Raw genomic sequence first — 22,004 nt, forward strand, 5'->3', positions numbered from 1 at the left:
TCCATAAACTGCTCTTTGCTTTCATCTTCCCGATCCGCTGCAGTCAGACCTTCCCATTTCATAGTCCTTACACTAGAACCACACCAGCTGGTTTAAATAACACCGGAATCATCCTCTCCCACCGTCATCAACACTTCCTTATAATAAGACACATGAGCAAATTATTTACATAAAAATATAAAGTATAAGTCCAGCACATAAATAATAATAATAATAATAATAATAATAGGCCTTTAAGAATAACATTAGGAATACAATACAAAGTGAGCAGAGAGTGAGCAGCATGCCCTGAGATGAGAACACAGTATATATATATATATATATATATATATATATATATATATATATATATATATTTTATAGTTTGGGCACCCTGAGCCAACAGGACTGGAGGAGCGTTTAGAGAAAGGACAGTGAATGGCTTTGGAGAGGCCACCTCTCAGGAACAAGCACACAGACACTTTCATCAACAGCTCCCCCCTTTTTTTGCCTAGCGGTTCAACACGCGGGCTGATAGTAAGTGCTAAAGTTGTGTTTCTCTCTTTGTTCCGGCCAACAGAAGAGGAACTTTCAGCTCGGTGAGGAAATCATTTGAGTAAGCGTAGGTGTGGCATGTGAACGACTGCATGAGTCAACTTGGGTTGTGTTTTTTCTTCTTTTTTTTCAGCCGGTGGACAGTTTTAAGTTTCTATGAAGGGGATACAAGAACGCCGGAAAATACTGTGATTTGTTGCTCATGTTGGCATTGAAAAAATTCATAAGAAATGTGGGAGATGTTGAATTGTTTGGAAGGGGACTACACTAAGGTTGGAATTAATAAAATTAGTTTTATCTATATATAAAATCCTGAGCTGAATAGAAACCCTGGTGCTATTGCAGACATGGAGACACACATATAAGGAATGTTTTAGGCTTTCAGCCTCTCTGCTGGGTGTCTTCATGTCCACGTGCAGCTTGGATGTGAAATCCAGCCATGTTGCAGGTAGATAAGAGATAGAGCTGAGGCATAGGCAGCAGCCATGTTTTAGGAAATTTCCATGAAATGGTGACTGAATGACATGTACCCACGCACCGTGACGCGGCTGTCCAGCTGTCCCTCGGTCTCTTCTGCATGCAAATGAGGACATTTATCACACTTCCTCTTATCTCGATTCTCACACTCACACGTTTCCGCTGAAGCACAAGAACACTTAACTTCCGAGCTTAAGGCAGAGCGCTGCTAAACTTCTTTAAGGTTTTAGGAAAATAGATTTAAAATGTACAAGAGAAGCATTGCATAGATTTCCCCAGAAATACTCCACACTAGCCCTCTTCAGTACAGGATCAACGATGCCCGCCCCCCCCCCAAACACAGAGTGGATGAAAGGTATTGAACACTTCAGGTTAAACACACTGCATTCATTAAGACATACTGTACAATTTCCACACTTCTTAACAGCGCTGGATCACAGAAAGATCTCTAAATTTTAGCTGGTTATCTTTGGTCTGGAAGGTCGATCTTGGAATTTTGAAAAATTAGTGAAATATAAACACAACCTAAGTACTTTTGAGTGGTGACAGCGGACTGCTGGTTTTCTGGAGGCTTAAAAGAATTTAAAAGCTCACAGGAAGGAGTGAGCATCCCCTGCCCTTAAACTCCTCCCGTGTTTTTTATTTTTTTATTTTATTTTTTTAAACGTTTTCAAAAGTCACCGTCTCCAGCAGTGGGCCTCTCCTCGTCGAAGCGAAACCTTTTTGCGTGAGAGTGGGGCGAGTCCAGGAAGTTCTCCTTGTCTTCGGGGTCCTCGGGGGGGGCTGCCCACTTGGTGCCGCAGCTCCTGTCGCGGAAGGTGCGGGTGGCGGTGGCGTGGTCGGGGCTGAGGCACAGCTGCCACAGCCAGGGGTGGCTCATGCACTCTGCAGCGCTGGGCCGGTCCCTGTGGGCCGAGCACAGCGTTAAAACACTCCCACTCCGCCGCTAACAAACACTAGCATTCATGATTAGCAGTAGGGCCGCACCATATGAGGAACATATCTTAATTGCGATTATTTTGGCTGATACTGCGGTTGCGATATGATTCGTATCATTTCATATTGGAGGGAATGATCCTTTTGGTATCATTCTCATTTTCATTGAAAATTATTAAAATAAAAAACAAATGAAAATGATTATAGTGTGATTTTTGATGTTTCCTCTAGTCTGTAGGGAAGGATTTCTATATTGCACTAGTCCATATTTCAAAAAGATTCCAACTCTAATTCACATGCAGGTTATTTTGGCGACTATTCCATGAATTATTCAGTCTATAAAACAGCAGGAAATGTTCCTAGAGCCCAAGGTGAGCAGACTTACTAGTATATAGATTACGCCCTAAAATCTGATAAGAAAGGGAATAACTTAATATGACTGTTGGTGCCGTCTCGTGGAAACTCCTTTGGACCGGCTCCGTGCTATTGTTTGGAAATAAAAATAATCACTTGAGCGCGCTTCTGTTCTGGGCTGAATGGAGTCGGGGGTGTGTCTACTCACTCGGGGGTCTTGACCAGCAGCTTGCGGATGAAGTCCACAGCCAGCTCAGACACCCTGGAGAAGGCCTCCCTGCTGTAGTCCACGTTGACCTGGGACACGTTCAGATACGTCTCCTGCTTGTCGTCCCCGACAAACGGAGACTCGCCCGTCACCAGCATGTAGGCTATAACACCCACGCTCCTGAAGAACACACACACACACACACACACACACACGAGAACAGTCACAACATGTACAGGAGCCGAGTGGGCTGAGCTTATTTAGTCGATCATTCTGTGAAAACTAAATCCTATTTCCATAATTTTGACCACTACAAAAGTCAGAACAAAGGGGACCATTTAAATGATTAGCCAAACTGTAAACAGCTATTAGCTTTAGCAGGAGCTACTTTGTGGTCTGTGGCATCGCAACGGATCCCCTTCATTTTCATTTACAAAGGATTTAGTTTAGAGTAGAGATGATAGAAGTGACCACGTCCAAGCGACACATTTTACCGTCGCTGCCAGTTTCGCCAGATCGGACTCACCATAGGTCAGTGGCTGTCGTGATTGGCTCATAATTCAGGATCTCAGGAGCTGAGTGAAGAGAGACATGAGAGAAAAAAAAGTCTGTTGTCATTCGATATTGCAAGAATGCCTTCATGTAATTTCCTGCTGTAGCCTTTCACACCGCACCGCTGCTAAATTTCACCACTGCTGACGTTTTGCATTTCTGTTTGGGGCTCGGTTATTGTTGTGTTGAGTCATCCACTTATCTGTTTCAGGGAGAAGGTACAAAACATGGGAAGTGTGGGACAGCAGGGTTGCATTGATATCCATAAGTGTAGTGAGATCATGCTAATAATAATAATAATAATAATAATAATAATAATAATAATAACAGCCTAACGCTAAGGATTTCTCAATAACCATAAATGACCCACAAAGGCATTTCTATTAGCATTACACAAGAGCGGTTGGAGGATGTTTCCGGACTGAATGTGGGTATGCTGGTGACGGCGTCTCAACGTTGGATGTTTTGGAGTAATCAAAGCGCGTTTCATGAACACCACCTTACCCACATATTCAGGCGTGCCAAGAATCTCTCGGAGCTCTCCGACCGCGCCCAGTCTGCGTGCCAGGCCAAAGTCCACGATCTTGATGTCTCCTGGAGGACACAGGCTGGTCAGGAGAATATTCTGGGGCTGAGAGAGAAGCAAAAGCGGAAACACGGGCTGAACATCGTGCCGAGAGCAGAAGTACCTACTTCAAAAACTTATTACACAACACGAGTCAGGTTCTCTTTGAATACTTAGTCAGTAATAATAATAATTATTATCTTTGCCCTCCAAGGGAGAGGTGTTTACCTTCCTGTAAAATGATGATTTGTGTGCTGAAAAACACCCTGACCACCTGACACTGTTTAAACATTGCTGTAGTTAAACTATTGCAACATTCTCTACAAGAGAAGTTACTGTACATACAGTACAGCACAGCATGAGCTCCTTTTGTGTACACCAAAACACACACGTTTATTTGGTGTTTTTGAAAGCCGATCAGCATCTACTGTTTGTTGAAATACCACACAGTGGAATGTAACATTCTGGGGACGCCCGGTAACAAAGCCCTCATTTCACAGCCTTTTGTTAATGCTGCAGGAGTGTAAAAATCTTAAAATGTGTGTGTTTTTACACTGTGCTGTTGAGCTTTCCCACTTTACCCTGGCCAAAGGGTTCGGTTACCAACTAGAATCCTACTCCTGGGCTTGACTGTGTCATGAAAATGGGAAATTGGGGTTTTGAGTCCACAACTTCAAAAAAATTAAAAGGGAACACACAGCCAAGCACTTAAGTGGGTAGTTTGCGGTGAAGCGAGTGAACGTGTAAAAATAGATTCCCTCGACTCCAGCTACACTCATGCATGTGTGTGTGCGTGCTTGTACGGACCTTGAGGTCTAAGTGCACCAGGCTGCTCTGGTGGAGATGGTGGACTCCCTCCAGTGTTTGCCTGATCAGACGAGTGATCTGGGCCTCTGGCAGCAGCTCCTCAGACACGCAGTGGTCAAATATCTCTCCACCGGCCGCACTGGGCACAGAGAAAACACACAGTTAATACACAGTTAATACACAGTTAATACACAGGCACACACACACACACTGCATCAACCGCTCATCTACTGGAATGTCCAAGGAAGATTAAAATACCAGGCGGCCTTTATGACATTTAAATGCAGTTTTGTATGTGATGCACTTTCAACAAGAGGAACGGAAATATACTGTAGTCGTGGATTGCAGGGTGGCCTCGTGGTTTCAGTGGCCAACCCATCGCCAGAGGGCCACTGGTTTGATCCTACATGTCCTGGCAAAAATGGTAATCAGCAAAAAAATAAATAAATAAATAAAAAAAACTCAATCCTGCTCACTCACTGTAAAGCACTGCAAGTAAGAGTGTCAGCCAAAGCCTGATTTTACAACATTTCAAGTTATTCAGGTTCCTAATTTGTTATTTTCCTTAGCCCTTTAGGAGCTGTCCAGACAGTCTTAGATCAACTAAGTGGTGTCCTTGCTCTCGGGGAAGGGATTAACATGTCTCCAACAACAACACCAACAACACGTAATAGAGGTGTGGTTGGATAATCATAGCGATTCACTCAAGACAACCCCTGTGTATTCTTCTTTCTAATGCAGGCCTGACATCTAGTTTCTGTTTTGATGGTACACAGAAACAAGATGGATATCAGGCAGGGAAGGACGGTTCATTTGAAAACACGATTGAACGTGAAAGGTCAAGAGGTCAGAAGAACGTGATACCTAAGACCGTGTTCATTCAGGAGTTTCAGCTCTGAGCTGAACGGTAATTTAGCTATCCTGACAAACCTGTTAGGGAGAATGAGCATGTTTTTACTTGTTTGTGGAAGAATAATTTAGCCTAGTGTTAAGACAGGTTCAGAGATTGCTAAATATGATGTGCCACCATTATTAAATGGGAAAAAAGGTAAAAGAATATGCCACTGGTGCTGTTGGGAACTCACTATTCCAGCAGTAGGACGATGTCGTGATCGGTCTCGTAAGCCGCGTGCAGGTTGACCACTCGGGCGTTGTTACGGGCCGCCTCCAGGACGGCCATCTCGTGGATGACTTCGGCCCGGCTGTCACGGCCTCGCCTCCTCTTCCGTAGGAACTTGGCAGCAAACACTTTCCCCGTGGCCTTCTCCACACAGCGCTTGACCACCGCAAACTTCCCCCTAGGAAGCAGAAAGTCGGCATACGGTTTAGGTCATATTCATTTTAATATAGCCCAATATCACAAATCACAAGTTTGCCTCGGAGGGCTTTGCAATCTGCACGGCAAACGACACACTCTGTGCTTTGACCCCTCACATGAGATAACTAGAAAGTCTCCCATAAAAAACTAGTTCAGATGGAATTCATTTCATCCATTAAAAGATCGTTCGAACATTCTTCAATTAGTGAAGTTACAGGGCTTTGATTTCTAATGTCTTACACATCAGGTTAAGTGATATGAAATTTAAGAAAAAGTCCCATTTCAATATGGATCACAATACATGTTAAGGGTGGGAAATCACAGGCCAACTTGTCCAGCTGATGTCCCTCACATTACAGTGGATGGTAATGAGGAAAGCTAAAGGCAGTTTGGTGAAAATGATGTTCAGCATTTACTGAATTGTATCTCTTTAGAATGGTAACTTACACCACGACATGTTTCCACAACCCTTTTAAAAGAAAACCATACATGATATTAATGAATATATACTGGATATATTCTCAGGCTTAATGACATATGGCTAGTTGTAAATGATTGCAGCATTGGGACAATGGTGCTATTGGCATTAGATAACACCTGTGTGTTATCTAATTCCATGTCTTGATCACTGGGGCAATTGTTGACGTTACTCAAGACTGGGAAGATACAAGTGTCTATCTGCTTCTAGATGGGAGGGGAAAGCATTCATCACGTCCGAGCAACCTGAAAAGCAACAATCCAACAATACCGAATCATCCAAAACATGCCGTGCTTATTTGGTATTCATGAAACATAATAATAATAATATTCATTGGAGAGAAAAGTAGACTTTCCTTCCTCTAACTAAACAAACATTTGGCATTTAGCGGATACACTATTTTATGCCATTAGTGGAACCACTTCTCCCCATGGCCATGGAAAAGCTATTTCAATCCAAAAATAACTGCAATACACAAACCCAAGGGCAGTGACTGAAGGTCTCAGACCCACAAGGACTTTGACAGAACAATAGCGCTAAACTATGCTATTTCTCCTTTTACAAATCATGTTTTCATGCAGTTTTAGCATTTCATACACAACATTTTCAAAGTTGATAGTACAGCAGTGATACTCCATGCCATGTTATAAAGCCCTGCTTTCCTGTAGTATCTGGCAACCATTTATGAACTAAGCTGAAGAAATGTTGGACTCTTATCACACTAAATGAGCAATTTAAGACATGTGATGGCCATTTGTCATTATCCTTGACTTTTAATGATACAGTAGTAGTATACGGTTATAAAAGACGTTCAGTATTACACTTCAGTAAAGTCCTGGGACTCTACGCACCGATGATGTCATCAGGGGTATTTTCTCCTGACTAAACTTGTTGCTATTGTACAATATATAGCCTAACTTGCACTCCTCATGAAAAGGTAAACTCATCTTCATGTACATACAGTTGGTCGTACATTGAATTTCTCATTTTGGCTTGTGGTGTACTCAGTTCTGCATTTCTGCGGCTTTCAGTATTCTGCTTTAATACAAAAATTGCTTGTTGAATTTAAAACAAATGAAAAGAAATCATTTTCAACATTCTTGTATTGAACAAACTGAACATTGAATTGAATATAAAAGGCACTACTAAATTACATTATAATAAAGTGTCATCGGTGATGTGTCGCAGCCTTTCCCGATGTGTATGTTGCGATGACGATAAAAAATATATATATTGTGCAGCCCTAATAGATACACAGCCACCATGTGGTCTACACCAAACATTGATTAACTCTATAGCTTGCTGGATGCTATTCTAACCTGCTAGTCACTAACTTTGACAGTTGATGCTGCGCAGGTAACAGATTTTTATCAGGGCTTTAACTCAGCTGTGTACCATAGGCTGCCTACACGGGTTGAGAAGAACGCGCTTGCGGGCTGTAAAACCAAAACAATGCGCTAAAACAAAGCTGCAGACTGGGTTTTATAATTATTTCTGTCATTGTCTTTTACCCTTCTCACATTACACAACATACAATGGGAATAGAGAAAATACTGATTAATGCACAACCAATTCCAAAAAGAAATCTTGACAGATTGACAATGAAAGTTTCAACCTGACAAAGAAATACGTAAACGCGGTGAAACGGAATTGTTCCACTGTTAAATGTCACTGTTTATTAATTAAAGACTTTGCTGTACCGAAGCTGAGAATAAACATTCCTTAAAAGGACAAAAGCAGAACTAGAATTGCCCTTATGTTCTTAAAAAAAATATTGCACCTCAGAACTTCCTGGTTTGACAAATTGCACACACATAAGTGAACAGAAGTGGCCTGTACCATTTCTTCTTTCTAACGTCTGGTTTCCACATGTGCACGTTCCCCCCCGCTGTTTTGAAATCAGAATTATACAGTACATGCTTGCATGACACATCACTTTAAACACACCTCAGAGATCTTAGGGCACAATCATCCACCCTCAGCTGTTGCCATGGCTCACACACAGTGCCAAACACATGACAAAGGTCTACTGTAGCACCATCAGTCAGGTCATCTCTGGCACTGCTAGGCTTGTGTATTTACAGTGGTTAAGGCGCACAGTCCAAAGTCCAAATGCAGTTAAAGTTTCAATTACTTGATCTGTGCTATTCATGTATGAAAATACAGAAATTACAGACAATGCAGACTTGAATATATTATTATAATTGGTCAGATAAAATGCTTCTGTTGTCCATATGTGATAAGTGGCAGTTATTGCGTGTTTATTCTCATGTTTAAAGTTGTCTTCAATCTGTATGGACAGTATAACTTAGTTTAGTGACACAGTTTAGTCTCAATACTCGATTTCTAGAATACAGAAACCAGGGCCAGGACGATATGTCCCGATTGGATTATTTCACGATACGTGGGTACCGATTTGTATTGCAATTTTCATTTATTGCGAGTCTAGAGGTATTTCGATTCGATAGTATTGAGTATTGGGATTTTCTTTTTCTTCTTGAACAAAAACAAAAGTCGAATAATACACTTCTCGAGACAGTATATCATGAGACATTTCTAAAAACGGATTGTTTTCTAAAAAGAATGAAGTTCACATGTCAGTCAGTCAGTGTCTGACATTGATTTCATTTGTAAAGAAGTATAAAACGTGGATTTTCTGCATTTTCGGTACCGTATAAACACAAAATATTTAGGTGAATCATTGGTAAACAAATAAAAAGTATCCATTCTGGGGAAAAGAACTGATTTTAAAAGTCGGCGCAAAACAAATTATGATACATACGATTTTCTATTTTTTCTCATTTCTAACAATGTAATCATAAATTTTATGGTACTAGCACAAGTATCGATTATAAATAGTCATCAACATTAGAATACTTCACTGAGTTGAATGAAAATGGAAATGTATGACAGGCTCAGGCTCTCCTTGCTGTTGCATTGATAAGGCTTTCCTAAGCAGTGTCAGTCAATAGTTTCCAAAGTTTATGTTATACAATTGTAAACTGTGGTCTATATAGCTATACTGTGGTTATGAGCTTGTCAGAATGTTGTACTGCAATGATTATGTCTATACCAATTGGACTTCCTATTAACAATCCAGATCCATTTCAAATGCAAATTGTACAATTGATATACCTATGACAGCCTAGCATACTAGTGCATAACGGAACAACTTTTAACATTCTGCCCGGAGGAGACCCTCCGAACCTCCCTCAGGGACCCTGATAGTCCCGGGACAACAGTCATATAAAGTTGGACTCACCTTCCAAGCTCTCCAGTGATTTCATACACACTTTCCATCGGCTCCGTGCTGATTGGGGTCAGAATTTCGCCGAGCAGACCAGCTGCGAGCCCGCTGCGACTGTCCAGCCGCCTCCGAGACATCTTTCTCTCCGTAGGTCAGTCCTGCTTGCCAGCTGGATACGTTAACGTCACCGCGCTGAAAGCTAAATGAGAGACGAACGACCAAACTAACCAAAGTGGCTATTTTAACGTTTACACTGCCAGTTTCACATTAACTACATGGCAATGTTAAATAAGCCGGTTAACGGTACCATGCTAGCTACTGTTTAGTTTGGCTACTTCACCGAGTCCGGTTAGCTCGACTGTCGCTAACTAAGTTAGCTCGACGGTCAATGTCGCGGGTCCAAAAGTGAGTTAAACCTATTTCCTCAGTTCAACTGAAGAGGAGTGGTTAGTCTATCACATTTACAGCTACGGCTGACTCCAGGGGTTAAGTTATCCAAACTGCCGCTGTGGGCGACTACTAAATATCTTAGTAAGTTTATCTCGAGTGTTTTCAATCATTTTTACATCCTTCTGTTTGACACTTTCGCGACACGTCACGGCTTGGCGCATGCGCATTATTGTTGTGTTTGAAAAAAGCAATGAAAAAAAACGATGTCAGAGGATCTTTGATATTTCTTTTCCTAGGATGTCAAAGGCATGTCCCGCCCTACTCTGCCTCTGATTGGTTTACACTGGTGACCGGCTTTGCCCTGACCAAACCAAACTCCTTAATGCTTAAACCCAGAGTGATAGAGAAAGACATGGCTCTGCTTAAACCATTGACATATATAAAAGGCTTAAACCTAACCAATCCAAGCCAATCAGAAGCAGAGTAGGGCGGGTCATGCCGTCAACATCCATGGAAACGCACATTGAGTGATACGATCTTTATGAGTGTTTATCAGACCTTTCATTTAATCCGACCGCAGACTGAAATTAAACAATTCATATTTTCATTGTATTTCTTTTCCTTTTTTTGATTTATTTATTCTTTTTTTTTGTTATGGCTTTCATTGTATCTTCTTCACTTTCGTTTATATTGCACTGTTTCAAATTGTATCAATGTGAGAAATGTTGGCCATAAGATTTGTATTCTGAAATATTGTATAATAAAAAAAAAAAAAAAAAAATGGCGCTACATAGAATCGTTGACCATCTAAGTAATAAATATGACAAACTAAATAAAAGTTTGACTTATTATTCAAAGTTTTACTTTTAATCTCACACGACACTTAAGACTTATATTTTACTTTTTACATAGTGTTAGTTTCTCATCATTTTAACATACGCTACTATCTAAAAATGTGTCAAAACAAAAACAAGTCATAATTTTGAGATAGCACGTCCAAAATATGAGATATACTGCCTCAAATGTGTGAGATCAAAAGTCTAAATTATGAGATTGTCAAAAAAGCTCATATTCTATGTAGAAAGTCAAACATACTTAGTATGTTTTGATTTTAGCTTACCATTAGTTTTTATTTTTGTCTTTTCTGACGTGAGTTTCCACATACATTTGTCTAATGTGTAAATTCAATAGCATCTGGCAAATTATCTGCAGGGCACTGGCTCCATGCAGTTACACATGTATGAAGAATGTATAGGGATAGTTTTATTTTATATTTTTAAAATATACTTTTCTTCATATTGTCTTTAAGATTTTAATTTATTTAATTGCCCTTATTTTACTTTTCTATTCCTTTTAAGGACATATCTGTCTGGACAACTTTGGGTTTAGGAGAGGATTATTCAATCAAGGAGAGGTAGTGGTTACCTGATGATGAAGTGTTTTTCTAATTTCCTAACAGATCAAGTTTGTACTATAAAGATAATACATTTAGTTATTGTACTTGTTCAATTGGTACAAAACTCTTGTAAAAGATAAATAATCATCATGTATCATTAATCAAAATTTGCCATTTGTTCTCTTTTATTACAATCATTGGGGTGAAATGGAGACACACATACAGGAGCTTTGCATAGAGTGGAATTCTGAAAACCGGAGCCTGTCTTTATTTGGATGTGAAGCAAGCACTCAATCTTACCAATCTTCTGCAGCAGAAAAGCCTCATTATGGAAAACGTTAAAACTGTACTGTACTGTATATCCTAACGTGACGCGTTGTTGCCCATGCCACAAATCTGCCCCTCAAGCAAACATGAGGTGATGCTCTGTAAGGATTTGGCAGAAGCCAGAAGTGGGATGTGTTTGTTAGACAGAAATAGAGAGCAGGCCTAATGGTTGACTTTGCAAGCCCCAAACCTTTGGTACATTCGGTGCAAAATATATATTTATACACACACAACAGGACAGACATACATATACATTTATATACAAAGAGACAAACAGGACCACACACATGGTACACGCACATGTGCTCTCACGTTTCACAAAATCAAAACAGCCCTATTGATTCATGAGCAATGAACCATAACCATCGACCTATTACTAAGATAGGCAGACACGCACATGTGAAAGTAACATTTTTTTGAAACATGCTGCCGAGATACTCTTCATTACACTGTCATAGAGAAAACAAACTATTGCATTTGCACATTGTCCATTCCCAGAGTGTTCCCATGAGCTTAACACTCAAGGTATGACAGTGCCAGGTAAGCATAAGGCTGCATGCCTCAAGTGAGCACCACAACCAAAGTCACACAACCTAATTGTCTCCCTCACACCTTTTTCTGAATGGATAGCAATATCCTCATGCAAAAAAAGCTAGTAAGGACAGTGTGTTGCACTATTTCAGCATGCAATATCGAGCTATAACACAACGCCATCTAGGGGGGTTTCTGCTCCAGCACAGCTCACAGAGCTGACCGGGAGGATCCCGCATGCAGTATTGGACTGGGAGAGGGGGGGCTGGGATATGAAAGTCTGCCTCCACATCTCGCCGTCACATGTGGGGCTCACTAGCACTATTCCAGCCCCTGTGGTGTAGCTCCAACAGGACTCTGTACAGTAGGTGTAATCGTGCATGCACCCCATAGAAAACGAGTATGTGTGTATTTTCGTGTGCATGTAAGAAAGTGTGTGAGAGACTGAGTGAAAGGGTCCTCAGGGTTTGGGTCGTGCGCTTAAGAGTTAGAGAAATGTTTTATCACATGCTTTATAGACAGAACTATTGCCTGGCATGGACTTGTATGCCAAACGTTCTAAAGTATAATATCCATACAGCACTAAAGGCTGCTGCTTGTTCCTGACAACATCATCTTCATCACACCTGGTCAGGTCATTCACAAAGGAGGAAATCCCTGGCTCTTTGCTTTGAAGGTGCCAGAGTAATGACAGCACACCTTACTGCCCCCTTGTGTTGATATCTGTCTGGGGAATTTAAACCGCTATCTTTTTTACAAGGAAATAAAATCACTTCCCTTATGAAATTTCACTTTATGGTCAGGGGAACCCAAGAGGCACTAAAGAGATCCCAACACTGCTCCCTGACCAGGTATCTGGGTGACACCAGGCCAGTGTCTTTCAGTTTACAAGGCCTAATCCGGTGCCAACATCGAATGAAGCGCGTCCTCGTTCCTCAAGCTACCGTGTCACGTTTGATTTCCCTCCACCTCCAACTCTCCACTTTGTGTTTCCCTGGAATCTTCTTCAGGGCCCACGAACAGAGTTGCTTGAGGTCCATACATTCAGTCACTTATTTGGTACATTCATCACTTTCATAGGATGGAAAGAGGATTACATCAGTGATAAAGGACCTTGTGGGTCATACTTATAAGCTGATGTCATCGGCCTGTGTGAGAAAGTGCATCTATTGTCCATGATTAATGTGTGGAACAGTTTGGAAGACAGGGACCCTGCACATCCATCTGACTGAAGTGTGTCTGTAAATCTATCTGTATTAGTGGAGTGAGTGCATCTGTTACACTGTAAGAAAGTGCACCCACAGCATCAAGGCTAATGTTATAATATTGTGTGTGTGTGTGTGTGTGTGTGTGTGTGATACTGGATACCTTGTTGAGTGTATGCAGAAACAGGGCTGCATGTCTCAGATATGTCTTTACCTTTCGTGCTCATGTAAGAGCTCTGATGTCGCAATATTGAAGGTAACAGTCCTGACCAGAACCTGCCATCATTATCACGATGGGTCCGTAAGTGTCACTGATGAGTTGTGATTCATTGTCCAGCTTTTTCAGGAAACACAACTGTGAAAACAAGTGTATTTTCAGTCCTAGAACAACTTGTATTATGCATTTGTGTATAGTGTATCCCCTGTATAGTGTATCCCCTGTTCTCAGACAGACAAGGAGGACCAGCCAACATCCAGTTTCTAAGTCTAAAATCTCACATCTTTCCATGCTGATAAAAAAAAAATCTTGGGGGAAACACTGGTTTGCACCATCAATAAAAACAAAATGTGTCATGTTTGTGTGTGTTTTGTGCAAAGGTGATTGGTGTGTGTGTGTGTGTGTGTGTATGTATTATAGTTCATAATGTTGCAGCCCCAGTGCAGAAAGGACACAGTTTAGAGGTCCAGAGAGGGAGGGGGGGGGGACTTTGTGGTTTTTGAGTAGCTGTCTCTGAGGTGCAGGTTGGAGGAGGAGGACTGGGAGGGGGAGATGCTAGTAAGCCAGTACACAAAGGCCATAACTGAAGAAATAAGCACACACTTGGCTCAATGAGCAAAGGTAACCATGAAAACAAGAAATGGTACTGTGCAGCTTTCCAAGCCGTACTCTGATTCTCCGCCTTTCTTCCAGAAGATGTTTACTCGACTGACCTCTAGTAGACATGTGACAGAAAGGCAGAGAATCGGAACGAAGCCTGAGCACTGAGTGACTGAAAAGCCAGTCGAAAAAAACAGCAGAGTTGTTAGGGGGTGGGTGGGGAGGGGGTGTTAGTTGCCATTTGAGGATATTAGTTATTATTTTCCATGTCTCTCTTAAGTGAGAAAGGTGGATTTCCAGATGGTTCTGTCTCCCAAGTTAAACCTGGCCGTTTTGAGGCTACTCCAAACCGAACGTGCTGGTTTCTTCTACGGCGGTGACCAGCTTCTCGTACAGCATGGAGAAGGACGGGTACGGTGGAAGGTCCAGACGGTTAAAGCAAGTGTGAGCCCTATGGAAAGACAGAGACAGAGACAGAGACACACACACACACACACACACACACACACACACACACACACACACACACACACACACACACACACACACACACACACACACACACACACACACACACACACACACACGTCAGTGGGTAAACTGACACAATCCATTAGGATTAAAGGTTAACTATGTGTTCAGTTTGACTGATGATGGTAATGGAGGTGTTGGATGTGAGCAAAGCTACAGAGAGAGAGAGAGAGAGAGAAAGGGAAAATGAGGGAGAGAGATGGAGAGAAAGAGACCGAGAAAAGGAGGGAGGGAGAGAGAGAAAGGAAGAGAGAGAGAGAGACACACATCAAAACTATTATCAGATGGATGTATTAAAAAATATATTTTTAATAAATAATATATTTTTCAAAAGAAAAATTGGTTTAAATGGATCCCCTGCACCTTTATGCCAGCAGGGCTCTGTTGTTGTTGTTGTACACAAATGATTGCAATGGGAAGGGGGGGTCTAAATCTATGTAAGGTATTGTATTAATTCGTATGCTGAAGGGAGGATGGGCCTTTTATTTTCCTTCCTCAGCCCACATTTATATTTAAATCAATACTAGTGGATAACAAAGCAGTGTGCAGTATTTTGCGCATTCAAACACCATAGCAACATGTCCACAAATAAAAGATGGACAGTACTGTGTGTAGTACAAACATTAGACAGAAGAGCTTATAAGCAGTATATTCATACAGCTTAACTACTGTTGATGCCTGGAGTATTTAAGTTGGATTGGGATGTTGGGGTTGAAGAGGTTCTCCCCACTTTCGGAGTTGGAAATCCAACTTCAGGGGGGCCGTTTGAGTTTCCAAAATTTCCCAGTTCAACTGGAACGCACCATTAACCACCCCCGTAGCTGCCCATAACTCCTCAAATGCAAACGCATTAATTGAAGCCTGACAAGATGGACTTCCGCGTGGTCTTGTGATCCTACCATTCCGGGAATCCAGCTGCCGTGCAAGTTAGTTGGTTGTAATGGAAAAATACTAAAGCCCTGGGTGAGAGAAAGGATAGTTGTGCATTATGCAAAACACACCTTTATACTCTACTGTGCACACTGAGGCCACATTCATAACTGTTCAATCTTGTGTAATAATCCAAATTTAATATAGCAAGGGAAACCCGATATAAAATATAAATGTGGGGTAAGAATAGAAAAAGAAAGGTCAAACCTCATTTCAGCAAAAAAGAAAAAATACAGGCCCTCCACCTTTTGCATAGTTAATCATGTCTGTGCGGTCCCTAAAGGCTGCATGGTCATCCCATTAGGCATCGTACCTGGGTAAGGAGGTGATTTTCCCCCACTTCTCCACACAGAATCTGCGGGGTCCATTGCTGCCGCGTAGAGAGGCGAATCCCTCGTAGGGAATACTGGAGGTGCCTGTAACAAACTAGAGAAAAGAAGGCCACAAAAGTCACACAAAGTATAAAAACTCATTTACTGATGTAAATGACTCATTTGAGTTCTATTCAATATGAATTCAAACTAGTCTCTTTTAAACAGAGGATTTTCCAACTTCAATGAAAACAGAACATTTGCATGGAAATTGTTTAATCTAGCCTCAAACACATTAGCAAGCTACAAGTGAAACCACCATCATACACTAAAGTACATCTGTGCAACGCATTCTCGTGAATAGGTTTGTTAGCCTAGAAATCTAGACGCACCCTAGTGGCAGCGAGCTGGAAAAACCAAACTCTGGTCAGGCCAATCACATCGTGTATAGAGTCGGTGGGCGGGCTTAACATAATGACGGCAGAGTTGCGACGGTTCGGCGTGAATTCCCTGCTACTTGAAAACAAAGAAGATGGCTGCTGCTGCTGGGAACAGCGGCCTTTGGAATCGGCTTTGGCCGCGACTCTGGAAGACTCGGAGTTCAGCTTTTCTTTGAGAAAAGAACAAAGAACAGCACTGAAGTCATTCTTAAAAAAGGAAGATGTGTTAGGAGTTTTGCCGACCGGACACGGCAAAAGTTTAATCTATCAACTAGAGTTGCTCTGGTTGGCTATGAGTGCAGAGGGAATTTGAAAGACAACCGTTTATCCCGCCCCTCAGATTGAGCCCTGCCAATGGTGAGTTCCCAGACCCAACATCTTGATGTGGGTCTGGCTTGTCAGGCTACGAGTTTGTATCATATCCTACGAAAACATATGCACAACAATTTGTATGATATCCTACAAAATTGGGCTGGTGACAACTAGTCACATGACTAGCGGTCTTTACAGTTACATTTAGATAACAAAAAGGTGACTGGGAGCCGGCTGTAGAGCACCGTGAGGTGCCGGTTGTTTCAGGGGCCGTTACTAATTGAGTTTAGCCAACAAAAAGTGAGCGTCATGCGGCGACGACAGTTAAAGTTGACTCTAGTTAAGATTAGCAATAAGATTGTGGTTTGGATTAAAACACTCCCGGGACACGAACACGCGTTTCCTGGCTGAGTGGGTTTTGCAAACTCTGCTCCCTGGGCTTGACAGCCCTGTGTTTTAGGACCCGCCCGTCCTCCCCAACCTCCTCCCTACGCGGACCTGAGCGGTGCATACAGCGATACATACGTGGAATACGTGCAAACTACAGTGCTTTACTTTTCGGAGCTATATGTACGAATGGTTCATGAGAACAACCTGGTCTGTGATGTGTGGCGCCTGCACTGCACCCAGCCTCCACATGAGGGCAGCCTGTGTGCATGCGGTCCCCCCCATGCTGTACCTGCAGTAGTCTCAGCCTCTGCTCATTGTTGAACCTCTCCACAGCGGCCCAGAACCAGCGAATCACTATGTGGTTGTCATGGTAACCTGAAGGGAGATTGAGGATGACGATGATGAGTCAGATGAATAACAAATAAGGCCTCTGTAACCTGGTCCTCCCTCTGCTCCTCCTTCCACTATTTCCCCTGTGTGATCATTGAATGGGCTCTGCTGTTTAATGTTTAATGGCCGGAGCTGTTTGGTCCGTCTCAGTCGATTCCTCTATTAAAAGAGCCTCCCACTGAGTCATGGCCGATTGCCGTTGGACTTCTCTTGTCTCCCTGCTGCTGGCCGCTTTTCAACTGTATTGGCCAGACCCTCAAAAAGCCGTTTAATGTGATCTCTTATAAAGGGTTCGGACACTGGCGCTCGCATGCTCGTACTGTACACGATATGTATTACAATAATGAAATAGCAAGTGCTCATTATACAGTAATTTACAGTAGAGACTAATAAATAGGTAATGAAAATATTTCTCAAACCCAATAATCACTATTTATTGTATAGTAAGCAGTTACACATGATTACAGCAACGATGGCAGGAAGTAATATATAATTGACCTTTTAAGATTAAGTAACAGAAATCAGATTCAAATGAATTGATTTCAATTTTAAAATCCAGGTAGTTAGTTTGAACCCTTTGTGAAATTAACATAAAAATAATACGAAATGTTTGACATCTTTGTCACTGATCAGACATCGTCATGAGAAACATAAAAAATTCACTTATGCTACATTTAGGACTACATGTTGTACATATGTTGTAGTAAGTTATCTTACTATCTATCTATCTATCTATCTATCTATCTATCTATCTATCTATCTATCTAACTCGTCTTTCTGTTTGCACTTTTATTTAATAAATGGCAGTTTGCTAATACTAAGTTTGCTGAGCATCTCCCTCTCTTTTTGTTGTGGCCTGTGAGCCGGTTGTAACACATGCTCATGCATCCAGTGGAAATTGGCACATTAGCTGGAATGGCAGGGGATCACAGTTGTGATGGACCTTATTATGCGTGTACATTGGGTGTAGCTGTTTTAGCCAATGTAAAGTTGGTTTTGTCATTTCTTCCTAGTGGCCAGGTCAGATTTCTGGGTTCTGGCTCCTCATACTTTTACCCACTGTAGCAATAACTTACCGCTAGGCCCTTACGCAAGCCATCTACATATCTAATCCCCCCACTGCTCAAAACAGAGGGTTAGTGGTTGCAGCTTCCAAGTCGTTGGATAAATATGTCACTTGGAAATGAGCCAACGCTGACTTGGCAAGTTTTCTCACCTTGCTGTCAGTGTGCCCTCCCTCCAGCTTTACATACCTCCTCTGTACTCGGTGTTGTTTCTCCAGTCGGCCAGGTCGATCTCCGCAGTGCCTGCAATCACCAGCTCCAGCTCCCTGGCATCAAACACTGACACCAGTCGCACATCCACCACCTAACACACACACATTCACACACACACACACATTCACACACACACACACACACACACACACACACACACACACACACACACACACACACACACACACACACACACACACACACAGATGAACAAATTGTATCCATACTGTATGGTACAGCCTATTTATTTATCACAGTCTTCCCCACATACATCAGATAGTTTGAGGAATTTCAAATCAATCGATTAGTCGTCAACTTTTAAATCAAGCGCAAACTATTTCGATAATTGATTAATCGGTTTGAGTCATTCTTTTATGAAAAAATTGTAACAATTCTCTGATTTCAGCTTGTTAAATGTGAATATTTTCTGGTTTCTTCTCTCCTCTGTGACATTAAAGTGAATATCTATGAGTTGTGGACAAATCAAGACATCTGAGGACATCGTCTTGGGCTTTGAGGAACACTGATCCACATTTTTCACCCTTTTCTGACATTTTATAGACCAAACAACTAATGTATTTGCAGCCCTACACAGATGGCGGTAGGATAAACTGTATTGTGGGAAAGGTTTCCATCAGCTTGTTTACACTAGATGTTGGATTTGATTTGTTTAGAAAACCGAGGCCTGTAAACTGTGTGTACCAGTTATGAAGAAAACACACGAGAAAAAGCTGAATATGAGGACCAATCCAGATTACAGTCTACTCTTGGTTTACTTTGTCATACTGAGCTTCCACAGCTTGTAGGAATGTGTCAACATCCACCTTCTTACAGTTCTAAACTGGAATAAGTTCTTTCTTGTACAAATATTATATCTATATTGTAGAGAAATACACAGGTTTATCATTATCCAGAGTTTGAACAGACCACTCACACTTCACATCCCAACTGAGGTGCGCACAAAATCTATCCATTCTCTCTGTTACAAAAGTATAGAAACTATCTACTGTAGTGTAGGCTCTACCCACTGGAGTCACAAAAAGCATAACACAGGTCGGGCTAGGAATCGCTCAAAAATGTGCTGAGTGAGACCGAAGCAGAGGGAGAGAATTCATTAACTCTATCGGTTATCAGGCAAATAAAACACAGATACAGATCATCGGCAAACTGCCAAAAAAACTGCCAGATAATCGGCCAGGGCTGATAATTGGTCTATCCGTAGTAAGCTACAGTACATTCCCATGGTGATAGGTAATCTATATTTCCACGGTGATAGGTAAGCTAACTAACACAAGCAAATATCGAACACATGTCTGGTGAAGAGCTAATATGTCAAGATGTAGTTCACTGTGATGCTGCTTTGTCATTTGTTCGTTAGGCTGGATTTTAGCCTTCTAGTTAAAACATATTGTGACACCAGTTAGCTTGCTCAAAGCATACCCATCCAGCCCTGAATCAGTCCCAGATGTCAGAGGGTGGGTGTGAGTGGAAGGATGCTCCTGGGGTTTTTGAGTTTACACTGATAAAAAAAAGAAGCAATTCTCAGATTCTAAGGAACCAATGCAATGACGTCACCACTCTGCGTCTTTGGTATTGATCAACAATCCTGTCACAGAGTGTATTAGCCAATTGTGTGCTATAGAGAAGAACATCTTACTTATTGCCCTTTCAAGTGAAGCTCAAAGCCTCATTAATACCTCTAACGCTGATATTAAGTACTGTACCTCATAGAAGCCTCGGACCAGGCTCTCCGTCTGCTGGGCCACTCCTCGCTCTATACGCCACTTGACCATACGCTCGATGTACTCCTTTTTGTTCTTCTCGGACACGGGGATACCAGCCCCGCCTGGCTTCAGCTCCCTCTCTGTAATCTGCAGAAGCACATGCACACGTGGAAACGTCAATCTCAAAAGTAGATGTAGTTTTACCAGGCTGCAGTCACACATTGAACAAATGCATTTGGTGGAATGTAAAAACTAAGTACTTAGATACAAATTTTAGATACTTTAGGTACTTGACTAGAGTCTTTTCTTTTCATGCCACTTTCTACTTCTACTCCGCTACATGTCAGAGAGAAATACTGTACTTTTTACTCCACTACATTCATCTGACAGCTTTAGTTACTAGTTACTTTACACATGAAGATTTTTGCACACAAAACACATGTAGTTTATAAAATACAATGTTCAGCTGAAAGGATAAGACCATTAAACACTTAGTTGATTGACAGAACTGTTTGGATCGTTTCCAGTTTCTACAATGTGAGGATTTCTCTGTATTGAGTACTTTTACTTTGAATACTTTTACATTTTCCTGATGATTCTTACATATTTTTACTTAAGTAGCATTTTCAATGCAGGGCTTTTACTGTTAACAGAGTTATTTTAGTGTGGCATTAGTACTTTTGCTGAAGAATACTTCTTCCACCACTGAACAGATGCAGGAAGAGTCATGTTATCCAATCTCACACACACACACACACACACACACACACACACACACACACACACACACACACACACACACACACACACACACACACACACACACACACACACACACACACACACACACACACACACACACACACACACACACACACACACACACACACACACACACACACACACACACACACACACACACACACCTGTCCAAAGACCTCCTCATTGACAGTGAAGGTGAGGTCCAGCATGTCTTCGATGTCGTTGTCCTTCATCCACTGCAGGCTCTGGTGGAACTCCTCGTCCAGAAACTCCAGGTCGCTCAGGTCACAGGGGCTGCACGAGCACAGGCAGAGCTTAAACCACGGCCCATCGCAAGCAGGGAGGTTAAAGGTTAATTAGCTGATGTACAATAGCATAAGACAGCGTTCCTCAAAGATAGTAAAATACAAGACACAGCGTGATGCATGGCAGGATAATATGTTTGCTCAAATGTATTAGGTCTCAGGATAAACCCCTGGAGCATTTTAGCAATTTTTTCCCATTGCTAAAATGACAGTGGGCACAACTGAAGCCACATGTGCAAAACTCTGACTAGAGTCTGCCACAGCAGCAGTTCATGTGGACCAAACTCCTTGTTTTTCATTGCTTGAACACAGTTTTCAAAACTCTACACACTTATCCCATGGCTTTAACCACAACGTGCACAACACTGTGGATCTACAGCACTTTGTTCAAATGCTAACACACTGCTGTCAAAAGTGTAAACCACACATTCAAAAAATAATGGATTTCTGGGGCGCCCGGATAGCTCAGTTGGTAGAGCGGGCCGGGCGC

General features: G+C 41.8%; 2 protein-coding genes and 1 long non-coding RNA gene across 3 annotated transcripts in view; all 3 read right to left on the reverse strand.

Annotated features, from left to right (window-relative positions):
* Positions 1-1,343: 1,343 nt before the first annotated feature.
* Positions 1,344-10,095, reverse strand: stk17b (serine/threonine kinase 17b (apoptosis-inducing)). The gene is made up of 7 exons (XM_028591794.1): positions 9,492-10,095; positions 5,519-5,731; positions 4,434-4,572; positions 3,566-3,692; positions 3,036-3,084; positions 2,510-2,689; positions 1,344-1,916 (listed from the first exon to the last, which is right to left on the reverse strand). The coding sequence occupies exons 1-7, from the start codon at positions 9,611-9,613 to the stop codon at positions 1,682-1,684; spliced, it is 1,065 nt and encodes a 354-aa protein (XP_028447595.1). The 5' UTR covers positions 9,614-10,095; the 3' UTR covers positions 1,344-1,681.
* A 1,412-nt stretch (positions 10,096-11,507) lies between these two features.
* On the reverse strand, positions 11,508-14,014 carry LOC114564166 (uncharacterized). The gene is made up of 2 exons (XR_003693729.1): positions 13,540-14,014; positions 11,508-13,191 (listed from the first exon to the last, which is right to left on the reverse strand). It is a non-coding gene; the product is annotated as an uncharacterized LOC114564166 (long non-coding RNA).
* A 7-nt stretch (positions 14,015-14,021) lies between these two features.
* The window catches only part of hecw2a (HECT, C2 and WW domain containing E3 ubiquitin protein ligase 2a), a 54,489-nt gene continuing 46,506 nt past the window's right edge, over positions 14,022-22,004 (reverse strand). The window contains exons 26-31 of the mRNA XM_028590484.1: positions 21,374-21,503; positions 20,448-20,594; positions 18,700-18,814; positions 17,346-17,431; positions 15,917-16,029; positions 14,022-14,593 (exon numbers count right to left, since the gene is read on the reverse strand). Coding sequence (XP_028446285.1) covers positions 14,482-14,593; positions 15,917-16,029; positions 17,346-17,431; positions 18,700-18,814; positions 20,448-20,594; positions 21,374-21,503 — 703 coding nt within the window. The 3' untranslated portion in view covers positions 14,022-14,481. The remainder of the gene's footprint in view (positions 14,594-15,916; positions 16,030-17,345; positions 17,432-18,699; positions 18,815-20,447; positions 20,595-21,373; positions 21,504-22,004) is intronic.

This window comes from Perca flavescens, chromosome 11 (genome assembly GCF_004354835.1).
Source record: "Perca flavescens isolate YP-PL-M2 chromosome 11, PFLA_1.0, whole genome shotgun sequence".
In the NCBI taxonomy this organism is placed as follows: Eukaryota; Metazoa; Chordata; class Actinopteri; order Perciformes; family Percidae; genus Perca; species Perca flavescens.